Genomic DNA, 18232 nt, shown 5'->3' on the forward strand with positions numbered 1-18232 from the left:
TAGGTTCCATCTGATGACAAAAGCTTCAGCTTAGAGCCCCGTGAACAAGCAACACATAAGCCCTGAACACTAATTTCATTTCATAAGACACAAAGACTTCTTTTTGGAATCCGTTATTAAATCAAATGTAAATGACCAAGAGCGATCAAATATAAATCAAAACTTCAAATTTGGGTAGATCCTTCCCAAAATATTAAGTGCTCATGATTAAGCTCAAAGAGAAGAACATGCTTTTAAAAATGCCACAAGCCACTACCATGTGCTTCACCGTCTCCCCTTTGTGTAAATCATCTTCAATTTTCTGGGAAACAGTTGATGCCAGAATGCCTCAGTATGAATCTATTCTGCTTTAGAAGAAAAGCATTCCCTAACCACCTAGCCGTTGCCCGCAGTACTTCCCAACACTGCCTCGCTCGAGCGCCGAAATCTGACTGCCAGCCCAGCGCCCGGCCAGCTCAGCCGCGAGGGAGCAGGGCAGTCCCCGCGCGCCTCCAGCTGCCCTAAGAGAACCTGCAAGGCACAGTCCACGCCGGCGGGTTAAACTCACCGAAGGACCTCGCCTTCTAAAGCATGTGTTATATCGAGTACAGCAATAAACCGGCTTAACACCAGTGTCCTAAAAATTGGCTGTGCGTTACGGTCCTGACTAGTAACACCAATAATTAACTCCACATCCCATCCTGACTGTGGGGTGGGTCTGTGACGTGGCCAAGTCCAGAAGAGATCTAGAAGAACATAAAATTCAATTCCAGGTAAACAGTTGCATTCTACTTTCAAGATACTCTGCTCAGGCAATGACAAAAAGACTTCAACAAAATAAAACTATTTTTAAAATAAACTCGCTCGCTAACACCTCTTTGATCAGGTATGGCACCAGGTGCAAGAACAGGAAACAGCTCTTTATCTGCCTGCCACACTACTGCAGAGCTAGAAAGATTTTGACAGACAAATCAAGGAAAAGGTCTTAAACTAACATTTTGCTGCTCTTGCTCACAAGTTCAATAATACATAATCACTTTGGGAAGCGAGCTCCTTCCTTGCTTCTAAGGACCATACTGTCTGAACTGAAAATCCATGCAAACCTGTTAAATTTGGAAACGTAACGATGAAGCTGCTTCCCTTCTGGAGACACAGATTCAGACCTACCACAAGTTTTACGGCCACAAGCTCACCCGCAGCGCAGGCTGACGCAGTGCTGAAGGATGACAGGACTAGCACAAGATCAGTGCCACAAGTCCGCCCTGAAAAGCTCACTTGCACCGACTCTCCCCATCTATGACAAAACCATTAGGAGCCAGGACAGGATGACCACCCCAGCCAGAACATCTCAGTGGGGGCTGTTGCAGGAAGCAGCTGGGGAAGGCAGAAAACTTACTGGAAGTGCTCGCAGCTTCAGAGCTCAGCCACAAGCCAGGCCAGGTAGATGTTGGGACTGCAAAACTGCTGGTGTTCCACAAAACAGCAGCACTGAGCTGCGACTCCAACATCGAGCGGCAGGAAGCTCCCTCCGTATGAGGTGATGAGGAGAGACCACAGCTCAGGGTTCTCTTTACTCTTCAGGGCCTTGCCCACGGCTGTTGGCTACTGGGGAAGTCCAGCAATACACCTCTCTTTCGCCGGTGCCACACGCCCGGATTCCCCAAATTAAATAGGGCATACAGTAAGCAGCACGGCCTCGCTAACGGAACCTGCTCCCAAGGACAGATTCTGTCCTCCTTCTCAGCTACAATACAATGAAAATTTGGTTAGTATGGACACCGGACTGCAAGGATATTTCCTCTACTCAGATTCCTTATGAATGGAAAACAGTGACAGGACACATGGAAACTCACTTTAACCCCTTAATTACCAAGTGCTGTATAACCACCCTGTCCTCCCCTAAATCTCCAACCCTGTGGATAAATCTTCGATAGGACTTCAGCGAAAACACTGAAGCGTTATCACATACGAGGCAAACCCCTTTCCCAGCCTTTTACCGAGGAAAAGACAACTGAGCAGCAGAGGTCCCCTCTCCCACCCCTAATGGCATTCAGAAGAACATCCCACCCCCGGGGGGGTGGCACAACTCTTCAGTCTAATAATTATTTTATTCACCACTTCCTCTTTCTCTAAAGAAGCAGTAAAATGCCTAACCAGCTCACAGCTGATTACGTACAACCCTGAATCAGACAAACACTCGCAAGAGTATACGTGGGGAAGAGACGGGGAGAGGATCGTACTGTTCATCTCCGTTTTTCCCCTCTAGATTCAGTCCACAAATTAGTGTCTGTATTCCACACACTTCCACCAACACCAAGAGCCATTTTTATCCAGTGCAATGTCCACTGCCGGCAATGGACACACCACAACGGCCAAGATGCCATTTCGGGTACTGAGCCGTCCAAGGCTCCAACTTCCCACCTCTCACTGCTGTCAGCCCAAGGTAAAAGCCAGTGTCACCTCTGGTTCTCTGGCTCGGAACCTTTCCTGTTCATTTCAGTCCATCTTGGCCACAGCCTTTCCGAACTGATTGTGCTGTTTTTCTATCGCTTTTTTTGTTTGTTTGTTTGTTTAAAAAAAAAAGGAGTTTCATCTGTGTTCCACTACAATTACAAATGAGAGAGTGTCATCCTGTCTTCCACCAGCACAACATCTGGGCCAAACTGGTCTGTGCACTGCTTCACTGTAGCCAGAATGCTGAGAAGCCGCTGGTCTAGGGCATCCAGATGAGGGTCAGAAAGCACGGGTGAGATGGGGTCATGCGACATCGCAGTTTTTAAGGCAGACCTCAGTACTCCATTCTTCAGGTAATTGAGTCTGTTCCAGGTAGAAACCCGGATGCTGCAAAAGAAAGAAACAAAGATGCCATCATAGCACTGTCCAGCTAAAGTCCCATCAGCAATACCAAAAGCCAACCTCTTGAGGGAGCCTGTTACATCATGATTTTATTCAAACAAAGGAGTCTTATTACAAAAGTGGATTTGGCATGGGAGGGTCCAGGTATAACTGCAATTATTATATGCAATACCTAAGTGAAACTTGAAAACTGAAGGTGATGAAGAAAGAATCTAATGTGATGTAATTCTTATGTTATATAGGAACACTTTCAACTGCTAGCAAGGAAGTTCTTCCGTCCTGAGGCCTCCCGGACAGAGTTTGAAAAGGAAAGAAAAGGAAAGAAAATTAACAGTCTGGCTGTTAATTCAAAAACAAAACTCACGTCACCTCAAGAAGAGCATCGCCGACCAGCAATTAATCACAAAGGACACAAGTCAATCGACTGAACTTCCACAGAAAGTGAACACAGCAGTGATCTTTCTGCTTCACTGGCCATTGCATTTGTTCATGTCAGCCCATCTGAACTGTCTTGTTCTGTGAAGTCTCTTGGGATTCTCCCCCCAACTTTTGCGTTTCAGCACCACTGATCTAAACTCTTGGCTTTTGATGGCCTCCAAAGAAACCAGCAATATAAGTGTTGTTACAAACCTATAGTTAAAACAATTATACATATGACTTCTTATATAGCATTTGCCTGGTATCAGAAGGAAAGAATACCTGAAAAGCAGGAAACTGCAAAGTCTCTTACATAGATAAACTTCTCTTGTGGTTGCATTTGGGAGAATCTAGATGAGAAAGACTCCAAAAGATCCTCATAAAACAAGAAATCAAAAATGCATTTCAAATCAATGTAGGAAAACTAAAGAATTTGAAATTAATTTACTTTAATGATTCTCCACATGGATTCTGCAAGAACCTTGCAGAACGTAGGCCAGGTGTACTGCAGCATGCATAGAGCCTTGCTTAGCACAAACAGGGGGTGAGAGCTCAGGCCTTCTGCAGAGTTCCCAGGTTTCACAGACTCCAAGGAATCTGGGAGACAGAACCCTCCAAGGGCAGGCTCAAGGAACTCTCAACTAAATGCTTGATTTGGAAGGCTTAAAGGAATTATCTTGAAGTAACAGAGGCAGGAAACGGATATATCAGTACTTTTCTTCCTGGTACTTCTATCTATTTGTTAATGAGAAGTAGCAATGGCCTGGTGAGAGAGCGGCCACAGAAAACAGAAATCAACAAGTCACAGCCTCTAAAAATAAAACGAAGAAAAACACAGCTCACAAGGCCAAAGCAGAAACAAAATCCTGCAAAAAACATACAAACTTCACTTTAAAAGAAGCACCCTGAGCAGTGCTGCAGTCTTGTTTAGAAAGAACATTTGGAAATGAAGGTAGTTAAGTTGCCAGACACGCTGAGTCCTTCGCTCCTGTCAGGGAGAACTCAAACTGTGATGTGAGCTTTTATTCGGCAGGAGCTGGATGCAGGCAGCTGCAGATGCAAAGTACCTGTCATACTGACTACGGGTAGATTTGAACCACTGACCTGGAGGCGAGACTACTTCCTACAGTCTACTGTCTGATTTACTACCTTAATAAAAATGTATTTCTCAGCTTCTTGAGCAGTGACAATGCATCAAACATAGTACCTCAAAAAAGTAAAGCACTATGTACCCAAGTGAACCTTTTCAGGTTGCCAGAAGGCTTCAAACTTAATTATATTGCAAACCTAAGGACAGCAATTGCGTAAGTAAAGTGAACAGCATCCCTGCGTTTCACTTACATGCAGCATTGATAAAGAGGAGCCAAGATGCTTCTTTCATCCAGGGCAGGGTTTCCAAAGCTGAAAAGCAAAATTAAAACCAAGTGAACCACTTGAACTCCTAATGTTGTTCTCAACATCAATAGATTCGTAAAGAATTAAAAAAAAAAAAATCAATACTAGGCAATTTCATGCTCAAACAGATCAAATCATTTAGATTAAAATATAAACAGGCCATGACCAATTACAGAGATAACTCTCAAAAGCATCAGCTGATGTACCAGGTAAACGGAAGCAACGCTAGCGTACCTAGTTCTTTATCACACCAAGGCACCTTAGAAACGAACTTCAGAGGAGTTTAGAAATTGAGCTCATCTCGTGAAGCAGGGGAAGGGAATAATTGGTATTCTGGACTGGAATAATTGGTATTCTGGACATAGAGAGTGGGAGCTTTGCCTGTCTGACACAGCTGGACAGGGCATGAACAAAATAGCAGCCACGTGCTGTTTTAGATGGCCAAGCTTAGATTAACAGTTCAACAAACAAGGTTGAAAAAAACACTTTAACATTTCATGATCACACTTTCTAAGGGAGGCCTGCCAAAAAGATTTCATATTATTTCAAGCTTCACCTGAACACATGCTTTTTTTTTTTTTTTAAAATAGTTTCACCTCCCTCATAATACAACAAAGCTGTATTCAACAAAGAACTTTCCCCTCAATAAAGATAACTTACTCTAGAAGTTTGGCATTACTCTGCTCAAATAATTCTGTTATTAGTAGCTTTAAAACTGGAATAAGCTCCCCAGGGAAGTGGTCATGGCACCAAGGAACGTCTGGACAATGCTCTTAGTCATATGGTTTAGTCTTAGGCAGTCCTGCGAGGAGCAGGGAGTTGGACTTGACGATCCTTATGGGACCCTTCCAACTTGAGATATTCTATGAAAAAACTGTCCCTCTACCCCTTATCTCAAAGGAGCTGAAAGAACTTTACTTAAGCTTTCAAGAAAACAATTTACTTCTGGGCCTGCAAAGCCCCACCGGAAATGTTTTCACGTTATAAGCACATACCATAATGAAAGGTCTGACATGACCTTCAACTATCATATTCACTTCCAGTGACTAAGACACTAATTTCCTCCTAGCACATTGCCAGAGCATTATAGAAAGACAATTTTTGCCAAATTCACCTAAAGCAGTCCGAAAGCAGCAATAATTAGGCAGTCCCCAGGTGGAATGCATCCTGCTGACATAACTGAAGGAGCGTTACTGAGCAGGCTGATGCGTAAAGACCAAATACTCAACACAGCCACTGCAGACACATTAGAAACAAAGGAAGGAAGGAAAGAAGGAACCCACTGTACAAAAGGCAAACGGGGGAAGAAATGGTAACCCCAAGCCTTCCAAGGATCTGTCCAGAGGTCTCAACGGCTGTGTACACTTTGTACAAGTGGTATGCAAAGCCACTGCAGAGCAGAGCCTGGCCCAGGAACGGCCAGAGCTAACCATCAGAAGCTGGTCCATCCGCACAAGGGGAAACTCACTGCCACTGCAGATGGTAGTGCCCATCAGAAAAAAAACTCGGGAGTCTCCGGGCCAAATCACGAGAAAGTGGAATAGGTTATATTTGTTTTTAAGAAAAAATAAGCAAGTTGTTATGATTTAAACAAGGCTGTATCGTCAATAGGATTTTAAACTGAAACTATACCAGCCAACATACAAAAACTATAGCAAAGATTGAACAACTCACATTTTAAACACACATGCTTAATAGTAAAAGTTTGGCCTCAAGAAGGACTTCTCATCAATTCCTATCAGTTACCACATGCTTAATTTTTGATTTGGTACGAGTTAATGTCCACACTCAGGACATCACCATATTTTGCTCTCACTATCAGTTCTATCTCCATCTTAAACTTTTAACATTTTAAAGCCAGAGCAGACAGATCCAGAAGGCAGGGAATGCCAAATTATTCAGAGCCACGTTTTGAAAAGATCTACTTTTACTACGGCACTCACTAATACTCACTGGTAAATAATAAATCGTAACTTTTTAATCTTCCATTAATTAAAAGCATAAAAGGGAGAGGCTTTTCTGGGCATAGGAGGAGAGACGCAAGCAAACCTTTGAAAGTTGCTTGGGGGAAAAAAGGTCATACTGTGCTAATTTGGGCGTTTCTGTAGTTTGAGTAAGACTTTGCCCAAAGCAGTCATAGTACCTAGAGCACAGAGTAAGCATCATGGCTTTTGAAAGACCCTAATATTTGGTGAGTAATTTCTGATAAGAAGGAAAGCTTTGCATTTTTAGCAAAAAAGGTATTAATGAAAAAATTAGTGAGAGAAAACAGCAACATACAGAGCAGATAAATGTGTGCTCACCAATGCCTGGCCACCAGGATTTCCCTTACCTTTTGGCATTATCCAAGAGGATGAGCATACTGGCTCCTTCGTCATCCTGGAAACTCTCATAGTGATGCCGGTCAGCATTCCCAATCAAATAGTCAAAGATGGCGGTGTCAATGATATCAAGGAGACGGGGGCCCGAGTCATAGGGTGAAGTCTTCTTCACAGCATCACAATAGCTTTCGTCATACTCCCACCTGTAGGCAGTCAAGAGGAAACAAATCAAATCAAGGAACACTCCATCATTGCACACCAACGGTATTTATAGCTGCCCCTTTATTCACTTATGAGTGCGTAAAGAAAAGGTGAGCGCAGCAGTCAAGGCTATATAAAGAAGAAAGAGCTAAAGTGTTTTATTAAAAGAGTAAATCCTGTATTAACACCCTAGCATATGGAGCAAGCTATAGTCTCAGTGCAAGGTTACACATCCATCTTCCTACAGAAAACAAGGCCAGAGTTTGCTTCCTCACTGCTCCCGACTCAGCAGTGGTCAGGCTGCCTCACGGCAAGATTACCACCGTGACTTGTCTCCCTTCATTTCCTAACGGAGGACTTCAAGTACTGTGTCTATTTCTATTGCCTTGACCTGCTTCCATCAGTCTTGCCTTCCAGCGATCCTCTTCATTTTTTCTTTCTAATGCAAATAACCTCCTCGTGGTTACTAATGACCTCCTCTGTCCCGAGGAGAAGTGCCTCCTACGTGCGCATTCTCCTTGACTCACAGTTGTCTCTTTCCTCCCCACTTTCCTTGCAGAGCCTCTCACCTTCTTCTCCAATGGCAAGATTTCAAGTTGCCCTTTTCTCTCCTCTCCTTCTACGCATAACCTAGGCGTGTACTTGTGGTCTTATAACATGGATGTCATGTCTCCATTCTCCAAAGCTAGCATTTTAAATTTTCTCATTTTCTTCTGTATAGTTTTCAAAGCTATTCAACACCACCACCAAAACAGCCAAATCTCCGGTGTATTTCCTCTCCATCTGTCAACCTAAATAACAAGTACATCTATAATGTCTTCCATGTAAGGACTGAAACAATCCTTCACGAAACAGCAGTTAAGTTGGAAATGCCTTAAACCATCTGTGAACTGTAAACAGAAATGGAGCAAACACATGCTGGAGAGACTCACTGACAGGCTCAAAATTGCAGAGAATTATAAAAGCAGGGAGAAGATCAGAATTTAACTGCTAGAACTGCCACATACCCCACCTCATCTTCCAGAGGTCTGCAGCCTAAGCTCCCAATATCCCATCTTTTCTCCAGTTATCCAAATCAGAGTGGCCAAAATTTTATCTTCTCAATGTTTTTGTTAACATGTCACACACACCCCTCAAATGCTGTCTCTAGGTCCCTCCTTCTTCTGCATCAAGCTCCAACTCACATTCAACTTACAGCACAAACCCACAAGGCAAAAGTCTCGGAAGGTACTCCTCCTTGTACTGGATACATTTCTTTTATGCTACACCCCTCTCTCCCTCAAGTGTCTCTCTTTCTCTCATTTTACTTTAGATGAGTACTTAATCTCCTTGCAACAATTCTTCAGATATACTATGCTCTCTCTTCTCATCTTTCACTCACTCTTTCAGGACAGACCTTTATTTCTGATCATTTATATCGCATTAGCATAGGACTTCGAAGGTCAGGGATTTTATCTATTACATGTCCATTAAAAATTATGTACCCTAATGTGACTATATGAATTATGTTCAAAAGGTCAACTCAGGACAGAGTAGAAGCAGCTAGATCAGGAAAAAAATTCCTACAGAGTTATTTTTCCATAATTACCAGACACAGAAAAAGGAGAGCATGACATCTAGAACATTTCATTCTCCTGATGCTCTCAAAGTGAAAAGCGCAACATGACAAGGTACAAAACAACAGAACCATGCAATCCCATCTGAACGAGGCAAGAGCAAGTAAGTTTAAGATACAGCAAATATCAAATCACCGTAGGTATCAGGGTAAACTCCTGTATAAGCAGGCAGTTTATGATGAAAAACAGTCTCCAAGAAACACCTCCAAGGAATTCAGTCAATTCATTAATGCAATTTACTAAATACAGCTGATTTTGACCTGTTGAAAAGGAGACAACATCCGCTGCTCAAAAATCAAACTGTATATTTAATACTCTAAAACAATTCAATGAAGCCTCTGGAAGAGATTCTTTCTGAGAACAATCACATCATTGGAAATCAATGGATATTTTAGATCAAGGACTAAAAATCTCTTTCTAATCTCCTGTCCAGGACGCAGACTTCGAAAACTTACTAAGTTTGAAATCATCTGCTCTGGTCATGGCAAAAACATCTCCAACCCAAATACTCAGACATGGTACATCTGTTGTACAAGATTGCTAGATCCCGTGTTTGTCCTCCTCTGAAAGCATTCTTTAGATGCTGAGCATGGTAACCAAATACTGACAGTATTCAAAGCAAAGAACAACTTCTCAGTGCCTACCTAGTTAAGCTAAACCAGCTCCACAACTTTTGAAATGAACTACAAGGACCGTGAAATCAGGTCTGGCAGAAAACAGCACAGTGCTACTGTATTTTAGAGGGCCACAGAGAGGCAGGGTGTCAAAAGAAGGTCTAGAGGCATGAGAGAAGAGTCTTGGTTTGCCCAGGGCCAAGATTTTCAGAGACTGGAGTGATTGTATGGTGGAGTTATGCTCCAGGCAAGAAGTAGAAAAAGGACAGCACTTAGTATCGTGGAAAACAATGAAGATTTCTTTCTTCCTCATTTTCATTTAAATCTCATCCTAGACTTCTTGACTTCTAGTGTCGTATCAAGAAAGCTGCCGGCAAAACTCTAGGTTTTGACAACACTTGCTCCTTAATTAGCCACATATTGCAAGGGTAATTCTAGTTCAAATTATCATGTGTGAAGAATAACCCTATCATGTTCTCATACCTGGCAAGTTTGCCTTCACGGTAAGTCCTACCCCATGGGTGCCGATGCTTCTGAAGAGGCCAGACATCTGGTAGCCACAGGGTCACTGACCCCTCCATGATGTCCCCGTCTGCACAAGCTGGTTCTGTTTCCCGACAATAGTAGCACTTCCCATAGAAGCAAGTGTTATTACCTTAAAAAAACGTAATAAAGAGGTATCAAAAGAGCAGAACTTAATCCAAGGGATGCCAGCTGAAATTCGGGAGCACACTGTTGCAGCAGAGCCTTCCCTGCAATAAGATTTCACTGCACTTGATCTCATGCTTTCTACCTCTGAGAGGGAGAGGCTCAAGAGATTAAACACACATCTATTCATTCAAAGCAACATTAAAGACTAATATTCATCGGAGAGAGTAATTATATTTTCTAATGTTTTTATCACACTGAGAATTAATGCAACATTGCACTATCAACAATTTTTTTGATCCCTTCCTAGTCCTTAGGACCTTGACTTTGCAAACTTAGCACTCCTTGTTTTTTAAATTTCACACTTCATGTGTCAGATTTCTCACTTTTTTGAAAAAGTAGACCAAAAAGAGACAAGTGAAAAAAGACTAAGCAGAACTCAAATGGATTTGGAGCCCTGAGACCTGTCACACGTCTCAGTTACTTGAGCTGACTCAGCAGGGGAAACACAAAGGAGCTGTCATTCTTACATGACCTAGGAACGCAGATCTGTCAAAAGTCTCATGCGTGTCTTCTGCCAGGAGAGGAACAATGAAACCCTGCCGTCTTTAGTCATTAAGGCCTATGTAGCCTGTAGTGTACAGTAATCTACATAGCCTAGATTAACATTTTTAGCTTAACCTTTTCTGTTTCTCCCTTCTAACCTGCCTTCACTCGACTCTTGCCAAGTCAATTCCAGTTCCATACTCACAGATGTTCTTCCAAAATACTCTCCAACTATGTCTCACTTCCTTAGGATTCCACTTATTCCCTGTCCTTTCCTCCTTTGGCCCTACATCCAACATCCTCCAGCCTCCCCAAACCAGGCCCAGCTCACTGAGAGATGTGGTTTTCACTTGCCATCCTTACACCACGAGCCCAAAGCCCACATCGCAATTCCTTAGCCAGCCAGCACTCCTTTGCAGTCCTCCATCCAGACCCGGCTCTTGTGCTCCTAGTACCCCAGTCGGACAGCTCGAGGACATCAGAGATGATCATTTACAACACAGAGCTTGCAGCAGATCAGATCTCTTATTTGTATGGAAAGCCCTGCAAGTCTCTCTTCCTATCCATGGCCTGCAGCAGTCTAGCAAGAGACAGAATTCTTTGAGATTCTAGCTGCAACTCTAGCAAATCTGCACCGAGTATGCAGGAATTATCTTCTCTTCAAAACCTCAGAAACTTGGTCAAATTTGGGTTGACAAGAGATCACAACCTTCTCGCCAGATGCACCCGTTTCTTGGTTCATGCTCTGCAGAACAGGCGGTTCCAAGGAATCTAAGGAAAGGCAATGAAAATTCCTGGAGCCATACTTTTCAAGTCAGCATTTCTGCTAGAAAACTGCTTAGTTATCTTGGCTGAAATTAGAAAAAGTCAAGTCTGCCTGAGGCAGACACCCAATCTGAATGCAAAAAGAGTTTGGCAAGGCAGAGCTACTCTCATCTGAAAGTTACACCTTGTAACTGAAAGTGTTCCGCAAACTTAGTAGATGAGACTTCCAACAGTGCTTGTAACAGAAATACACGCAGGCACACATATTTATCAGCTGTAATGAACAATCATCTCTAGAGTCTTCTTATTGGGGGGAGAAGAGTAATAATTGGATATTTTATGAAAGCCTGAAGGAGTTAAGGCTGCAGCATAAGTAATTTCTTGGTGTTTAATGACCACCTGGTAGGAGTTCACAGGAATAATTCCCATTAAGTGCCCTTCACGGCATTATTAGTGTAAACAACATACGGAAGTTCTGACACATTTAGTTATGAATGCTCAGCAGACTCTGATGTAGCACAAACAACATCTAACACCAGCCGACTATAAATTATCCCAAAGCACCACTGTGTTCATGTTAAATACAATTCCATTTTTTCCTTTCAGGTCCAATCGTAGACTTTTCTAAGCACCTCTGACAGCAGAGAGAAAATTCTTACTCAAAAAAATCCCATCTGTAACAGCAGTAAGAGGGAACACAGAGAAGTTACAGAGGAAAAACTGCTTGGAGAAAACCAAGTCCTCCTCCCCCGCCAAATGGGGTTATACAAGCGTTACGATCTCTCTCGGCACAGAAAGAGATTTACCAGCTTCCTGTATCGTAGTTAACTGTTCTGTAACTGTGTCAGATTCCCACAGCTCTTTTTCCCCATTAAACACATTTTTCTTTACTGGGCTGCACAATCCATGGAATCCACTTACCCACAGTCATGAAGGTACCCAGAAGCTGCTCTGTGGCAACTGGTTTGATCTCTGTACGTAGATTGACAAACCTGCCAACCACCAGCGGAGCTCGTCGGAAACCCAGAATTCTGATTTGGGGTGAAAAAAACATGACATGAGAATTTGCAACATAGGCAGCAGCTCTAAATTAAAACCAAACCAAACCACAGTCTCTGCGCCATTGTCTGAAACCGAGATGACTGAGACCAAAGAATAAAGTTGGAACCCTGCAGCAACCTCCTCTCTTCTCCAAGGCAAAGTAAGGAAACTCATTTTTCTTAAGTGCCTGGATGTTAAACCTGCTTTATAGGCCATCAGCGACACTCCTTTATTAGAGCATTTGTAGCAGAGCAACACAGGATGCACCATGCTCCAACTCTCAGAAATCAGACCTCATACCAGAAATATCCGTCATCTGTCTTGAAGGCATCTGTCTACAGGCTGAAGCAGTAACCATATGGCCTTTGGGCTGATCACCTGGAAAGATCATTTACAATTTGTGGGAATTACTATCTATTAAAATGTTACGTTTAAGCCCAATTCAATTATACTTGAAACTAAACAATCTAGGAATTATTTTGTTTGGCATGAGGGAAGAGAAGGGAAGAGAGAATGGTAGAACAAAACTGAAAGCCTGAAGTGTCTGGAAAAAAAGAGAGGTGGGAAGAATAATCATAAAACTTAGAGTCACAAGATCCAGGCTCCACTCCCATGTCTGCCATAGTCTTTGCTCTGTGACCACAAATGACTTGGGTATTTGTAACGGAATTTTAACGCTTAAAGGAGGAGTACAAACATCAGTACAGCGTCAGCCCCAACTCTCTTAATGTACTTTTGATACCCTTTTGGTAGTCTTTGCATCTCAGAAAAAAAGACTGAAAAGGGACTCTCCCTTCTGAAAAAGGGACAATCTACATTCCACAGAAGTACTGGGAGAGTCACTCTTAACAGCTGCAAAGTATTTTTTTTAAGATATTAAACGAGTAAGTCCCCTTCCATAAGTATAAAATACCTCTAAGAAAGGGCAACACAAAAAGTCTGCCTGAACAAATCATGTACACATAAAGACAAAATTCATAGCCAATACAGACAGTTATGCACAGCTTAAGAAAATGCAGGCGTTCCAAGTAAATAAGCAGAGAGCTGGAAAACCTGTCCCTGTATTTTCAGGCCCACAGCTGAAAGGCCAGTATATCCTGGATAGCACAGCCTCCCCACTAGTGGTAAACATGCGATATTTTTCAGGTCCTTCATGAAACAATAACATCTTCGGACAAAACGTGTACCTGTCACCATTCAAAATAAAAGTACACGCTAAAGTTAGGTGGGCAGGCAGCTTCTGCTAGGTATTCTTGAAGAATATAGAGGTGCATACCCACAAAGAGGAGAAAGGCCAGAGAAACAAGCACCAAAACACAGCCAAAGAAAAAACAAGGAAGAGCTAAGAAAGAGGGGTTTGGACACTGGAAAGAGGCTTTGAGTTGTTGCTTTACCATGTTTGATGATTGCTTTTTCAGGGAAACACCAGTCTGCACTTTTCTTGAAAGCACAAATAGACAACAGACATCTGGCTATACCTTCTTTTTTTTTTTTTGGTCTTAAAATATCCTGATTTTGGCCCACTACCTAAAGATTGCAACAACAGCGATGGGTATTACACAACTGGTTTTACACAACTAGAATTACTAATTTCCATTGCCTGTGCAATGAGTTCCACAGGTGGATTATGACTAACATATCTTTTACCACCTATGAATTCAGTCACAGTGACCAGCCTCTTATTTATGCATTAGGAAAGGAAAAGATACCCTTTCCCAAGATTTTAAGTCTCTTCATACAAGAATTTTTCACGTGTTTAATTATCTTCCAAAATCTCCTCCACAGTGCCAACATGGTCCTCTTTAAATGAGGAGACCATGACTGCGCTCATTTATTCTAGATGAAACTGCACCTTTAACTCATATTTCATAACTATCAACATTCAGTGTTTGGTAATTTCTCTCCCATTCTTTGTATGTCCCATAACTTTGGTTTTTTTTCCCCTGGTAATTGCACCTCCAGCTCAGGTCCACAAAACCACCTGGATACCCCCAAATACAATTAATATATGAATAGCTGCTTTTCCTTTAGGATGCATTGATTCATATTTAGTCTAGACTATATTGTTAGCCTAGACATTAGACTTAACTTTTTAGCATACTGGACATGAACTTAGCACATACATTCAGCATTTCAGACTCTTCCACAGGATTCGGCTAAGCTCTTTCTTGTGTATAATATGAAATATCAGTGGTTTCTGTGCTCATTCTCCTTTTCATATTTCTCAAACAAATCTTAAATGTTAGAATCTCGCACAGATCCTCGAAATGAAGTTTCACAAAAAAGCTAATAATTTTTATTTTTGGTTTCAATATGATACATTGGCAGATTTAGAAATAGCTCACATCTGAGGTGTATTCTTCAAGGGACCTCTTTCCCCCCCCACTCTGAAAAAGCATTTACCAGAGACGATAAACCCATTAGTTCCATACCTATCCAAGTGAAAGGCTGCCACTTCTGCGTTGTGTCTGTCATAGCCAGCATACGGTTCTCCTTCCACTACATAATCCCTGGCATATCTGTAATTGAAATAAGTCAAATAAAGTGATTCATGCAGGATTCCCATCAACTCTGCTGTTCAGAGTAACAAGTGCAATAACAGTGCTAAGTTAAACAGACTCTGGGTCACTTGCAAAATGATTGCCAATGGGAGAGGGAAAATTATTAATGAGATTAAATAGTGTACAGCCTGCTGAAGTAGTAAATAAGGAGGAAAGGTCAGTAATGTACAGCGGTCTCAAGAGCTTGGGAAGTGGTGCCCATTCAAACTAATGAGTTTTAATTTAACCATATGCCAAGTCACATCTAAGAACAAAGAGCACAGACCCAGCTACAGAACAGGGGGCTATTTATACTGGAAAGCAGCAACTCCACAAACAATTTTGGGGTTAGAACGGATTGTGGATTAACATGAAAATACAATCTGATATTGTGGAAGAAATGCCAAATGCAATCTTTAGTAGCTAGGAGATCAGCAAGTGTGAACCCCAGGACAATAGTGGATATAAAAAGACTCTTCATTCTGGTGGAGAAAAGACATAATGAACAGCAAGAAATAGAAATTAGACACTCATTACAGCAACAATGGTATATTTTGGTGAAGTGCTTTGTTTTTTTTTTAAAAATAGATGTTACTTCAATAGTCAAGGCAAACCCGAATTTCCGAGATTGATGACATTTGAATCAGGTCGAGATACTGCTTAAGAAACATGCTTCAGATGAGCATACAATACCACAATCAATACCAAGCAAATGGGTGAAATGCAATAAGTTTTCAAATAAAGCAAGGCCAAATTAGATTACCTATTTTTTCACTTCCATCTATGTATCAAATTGCGTAAACTGGATTATTTCCAGCAGACTCGGGGTTCAAGCAATAGCAGCAACAGTGTAAGAGAAGCCACCATGCTCTACTTTGATGTTTTAACCCTGCTCAGAGAAGACCTGGGGTGAGACAACAGTCCATTTCATCGGCCTGAGCAAATGCTTTAACTTCTCGGCAAGGCAGCTGAATTAACCAGTGCGGGATGGTATGGAGTTTTTGGGAGGAGGATTTGACAGATTCTTGCCTAACTGGAACTTACTCCAAACAAGCACCTTATTTCACATTACCACTGGCATGTGATGGTAGCAACTATTAATCACTAATAACTTAAGCTGGATTTCAACTAATTTTGAAATGAGAGAGCTAATCCTCAGAACACCTCCTGGGAGTCAGGTCTTTTGCATGTACTTACAGCAGGCTTTTGAAAACATGGTCACGTTTTGAAAGCTGCAGAGCTAAAACTTATTGGTAAAACACACCCAACTTCTTGCTTCCATGCACAGTAGGCATCTAGTCCTTTCTAGAGCAAAGGTGCAAAACAAGAGAATTATTCTTCCCCAACCACTAAGTTTTCTCAAGATGGTTTTTAGCAGTACCTTTCACATACCTTTCAGGTCAAAAGCTAGTTAAAGAGACCATCTTGCAATGACAGAACAAGACACTGCCTACAAGCCTAGCTATTCAGCAGTCACAAACAGAACACGGGTCTTACCAGTATGGCTAGGGCCATACTGTCTAGCACTCCTATAAACTGTCTAGCACTCCTATAAACAGTCCCAGCTGCACGTGTCCTTGATGGAGCATAGTCACTGTGTTCGCCTGCACAGACATTCCATTATGGGAATGTAATTTAATGCTTGGTGAAACACTTTACAGCACTCACTTATACAGAAAGCACTATAGAAATGTCACGTCTTGTTACTGCATTTACTGGACGAGCCGCCTGCCGTACCACCAAGACTTCTGTGTGAAAGGTTCACACTGTTTAAACACAGCCCAGCCCCACAGTGAAGCTCCAGCCAGACCAGTAATTGACCATACAGAAACAGGGCTGGGAATTCCAGAAGTGGAGGGCAGATTTTTTTCCTCATTTTCTAATCATCCATTAACATGACAGAAAAACTTCATGCTTGCTCAATCCAATATCCTTTGGAGAGAGATGTACTCATTCCGTGATGACAACACTTTACATTTGCAGTGCTCTCCCATAAAACACACCTGCCTTACTTTTTTTACACCTACTTTTCTTCTCCTTTTCCCCCGAAGGCAAACAGTTCAAAAAGCTTTACAGACGTGCACAAGACTCTTCGTAAATGTTCAATCATGTCAAATTTCCCTGTGGATCACCGTAAACAGAGACCATACCAAGGAAGTATCGCTACCCGCCCATTCTTACATTGCTCCTCCAGTATTCACTATGGGCAGACAGGAAACCCGGGGGCTTTCACTCTGACCTACGAAGCCATTTTTACAGTCTTCATGTAGCTACACCAGACACCCAGATCTACTTTTAAGACCACTGTCAACTTTCATTCCTTCCCTGTTCTTGAACTGCATTCTCTCATGGCAGTTTGACATGACCCTTACTCAGAAAGAGTAGGCAAGACTTGTCTCCATGCTGCCAGAACCTGCACCTCCACACTCGGGAAGATACTGCTCAGAAGCATCAGGTTTAACCAACGTTCCCTCAGGACTGAACACAGTGATTATTCTTTTAACCTAAAGACAGGTTGTTTCGAGCATCAAAGCTATACAGCCTGAGAGACAGCTGGCACAGCAACCTAATGTTACTAGAGGACCGGCAAGGCTCTGTACTGTCTGTCTCGCAAATAACAGAGCGGCCTGTCCATTTACGTGTAAATTTGTAACTTAAAGATTAATACAACAACACGGAGATAAAAAAAAAAAAGATAAAGTACTTATTAATTCAGTCACTGAAGGCAGTATTTACCTCTTGGGTTTGAAGACAACCTTCTGTCCTCCTTCAAGTATTAGCAAAGCTTTCAGTTGGGTCCCTTTGTATCCCACATCAGCTTTTATTATTTTCTTTGTTGTCATGGCATGCATAACAGCCCCTAGCTCGGGCGTCTCCTCGGGATACACCTCCCGGGGCACCACCCATTGGGCTGCAATCTCCCAAGGGGACTGCAACGTATGGTCAAGTCGGGGGTCCAGTTCTACATGGAGGCTTGCCATCATACGGTGAAAGGCGCGCTGGTCCTCCCGGTTGGCAGCTGAGGTGTCCAAGTTGTCAATGAGGAAAACTTTTGTGAAAATGAAGATGACAAGAAGGATGGCCAACAACACAACTCGCTGCTTTAGCTTCATGGTGACCTTCAACCCTTCTCCCCTGACCCTTTCTTCCAAGCGTTACAGGAAGTCTATCGGAGATCAGGGTGAGGAAGGGGATGTTAGTTACTGAATTTCATTCATAACTTGCATTGTGAAAGAGGTTATCACCACTGAAGCATCTTCTGGTACCCCTAAAAATAAAAAAAACCACAAACT

General features: G+C 42.3%; 1 protein-coding gene across 5 annotated transcripts in view; it reads right to left on the bottom strand.

The window, feature by feature from the left end:
- The window catches only part of FAM20B (FAM20B glycosaminoglycan xylosylkinase), a 30012-nt gene that overhangs the window by 2823 nt on the left and 8957 nt on the right, over window positions 1-18232 (bottom strand). For 3 of the 5 annotated variants that reach the window (XM_075156861.1, XM_075156862.1, XM_075156860.1), the window contains exons 2-8: window positions 17676-18207; window positions 14832-14918; window positions 12280-12389; window positions 9883-10054; window positions 6980-7171; window positions 4594-4653; window positions 2550-2820 (exon numbers count right to left, since the gene is read on the bottom strand). In XM_075156861.1, coding sequence (XP_075012962.1) covers window positions 2589-2820; window positions 4594-4653; window positions 6980-7171; window positions 9883-10054; window positions 12280-12389; window positions 14832-14918; window positions 17676-18052 — 1230 coding nt within the window. In that variant the 5' untranslated portion in view covers window positions 18053-18207 and the 3' untranslated portion in view covers window positions 2550-2588. Of the gene's footprint in view, window positions 1-2549; window positions 2821-3204; window positions 3466-4593; window positions 4654-6979; window positions 7172-9882; window positions 10055-12279; window positions 12390-14831; window positions 14919-17675; window positions 18208-18232 lie in introns of those variants that run through there. The other 2 variants (XR_012674567.1, XM_075156863.1) reach the window with 2 other exon arrangements.

This window comes from Calonectris borealis, chromosome 8 (genome assembly GCF_964195595.1).
Source record: "Calonectris borealis chromosome 8, bCalBor7.hap1.2, whole genome shotgun sequence".
In the NCBI taxonomy this organism is placed as follows: domain Eukaryota; kingdom Metazoa; phylum Chordata; class Aves; order Procellariiformes; family Procellariidae; genus Calonectris; species Calonectris borealis.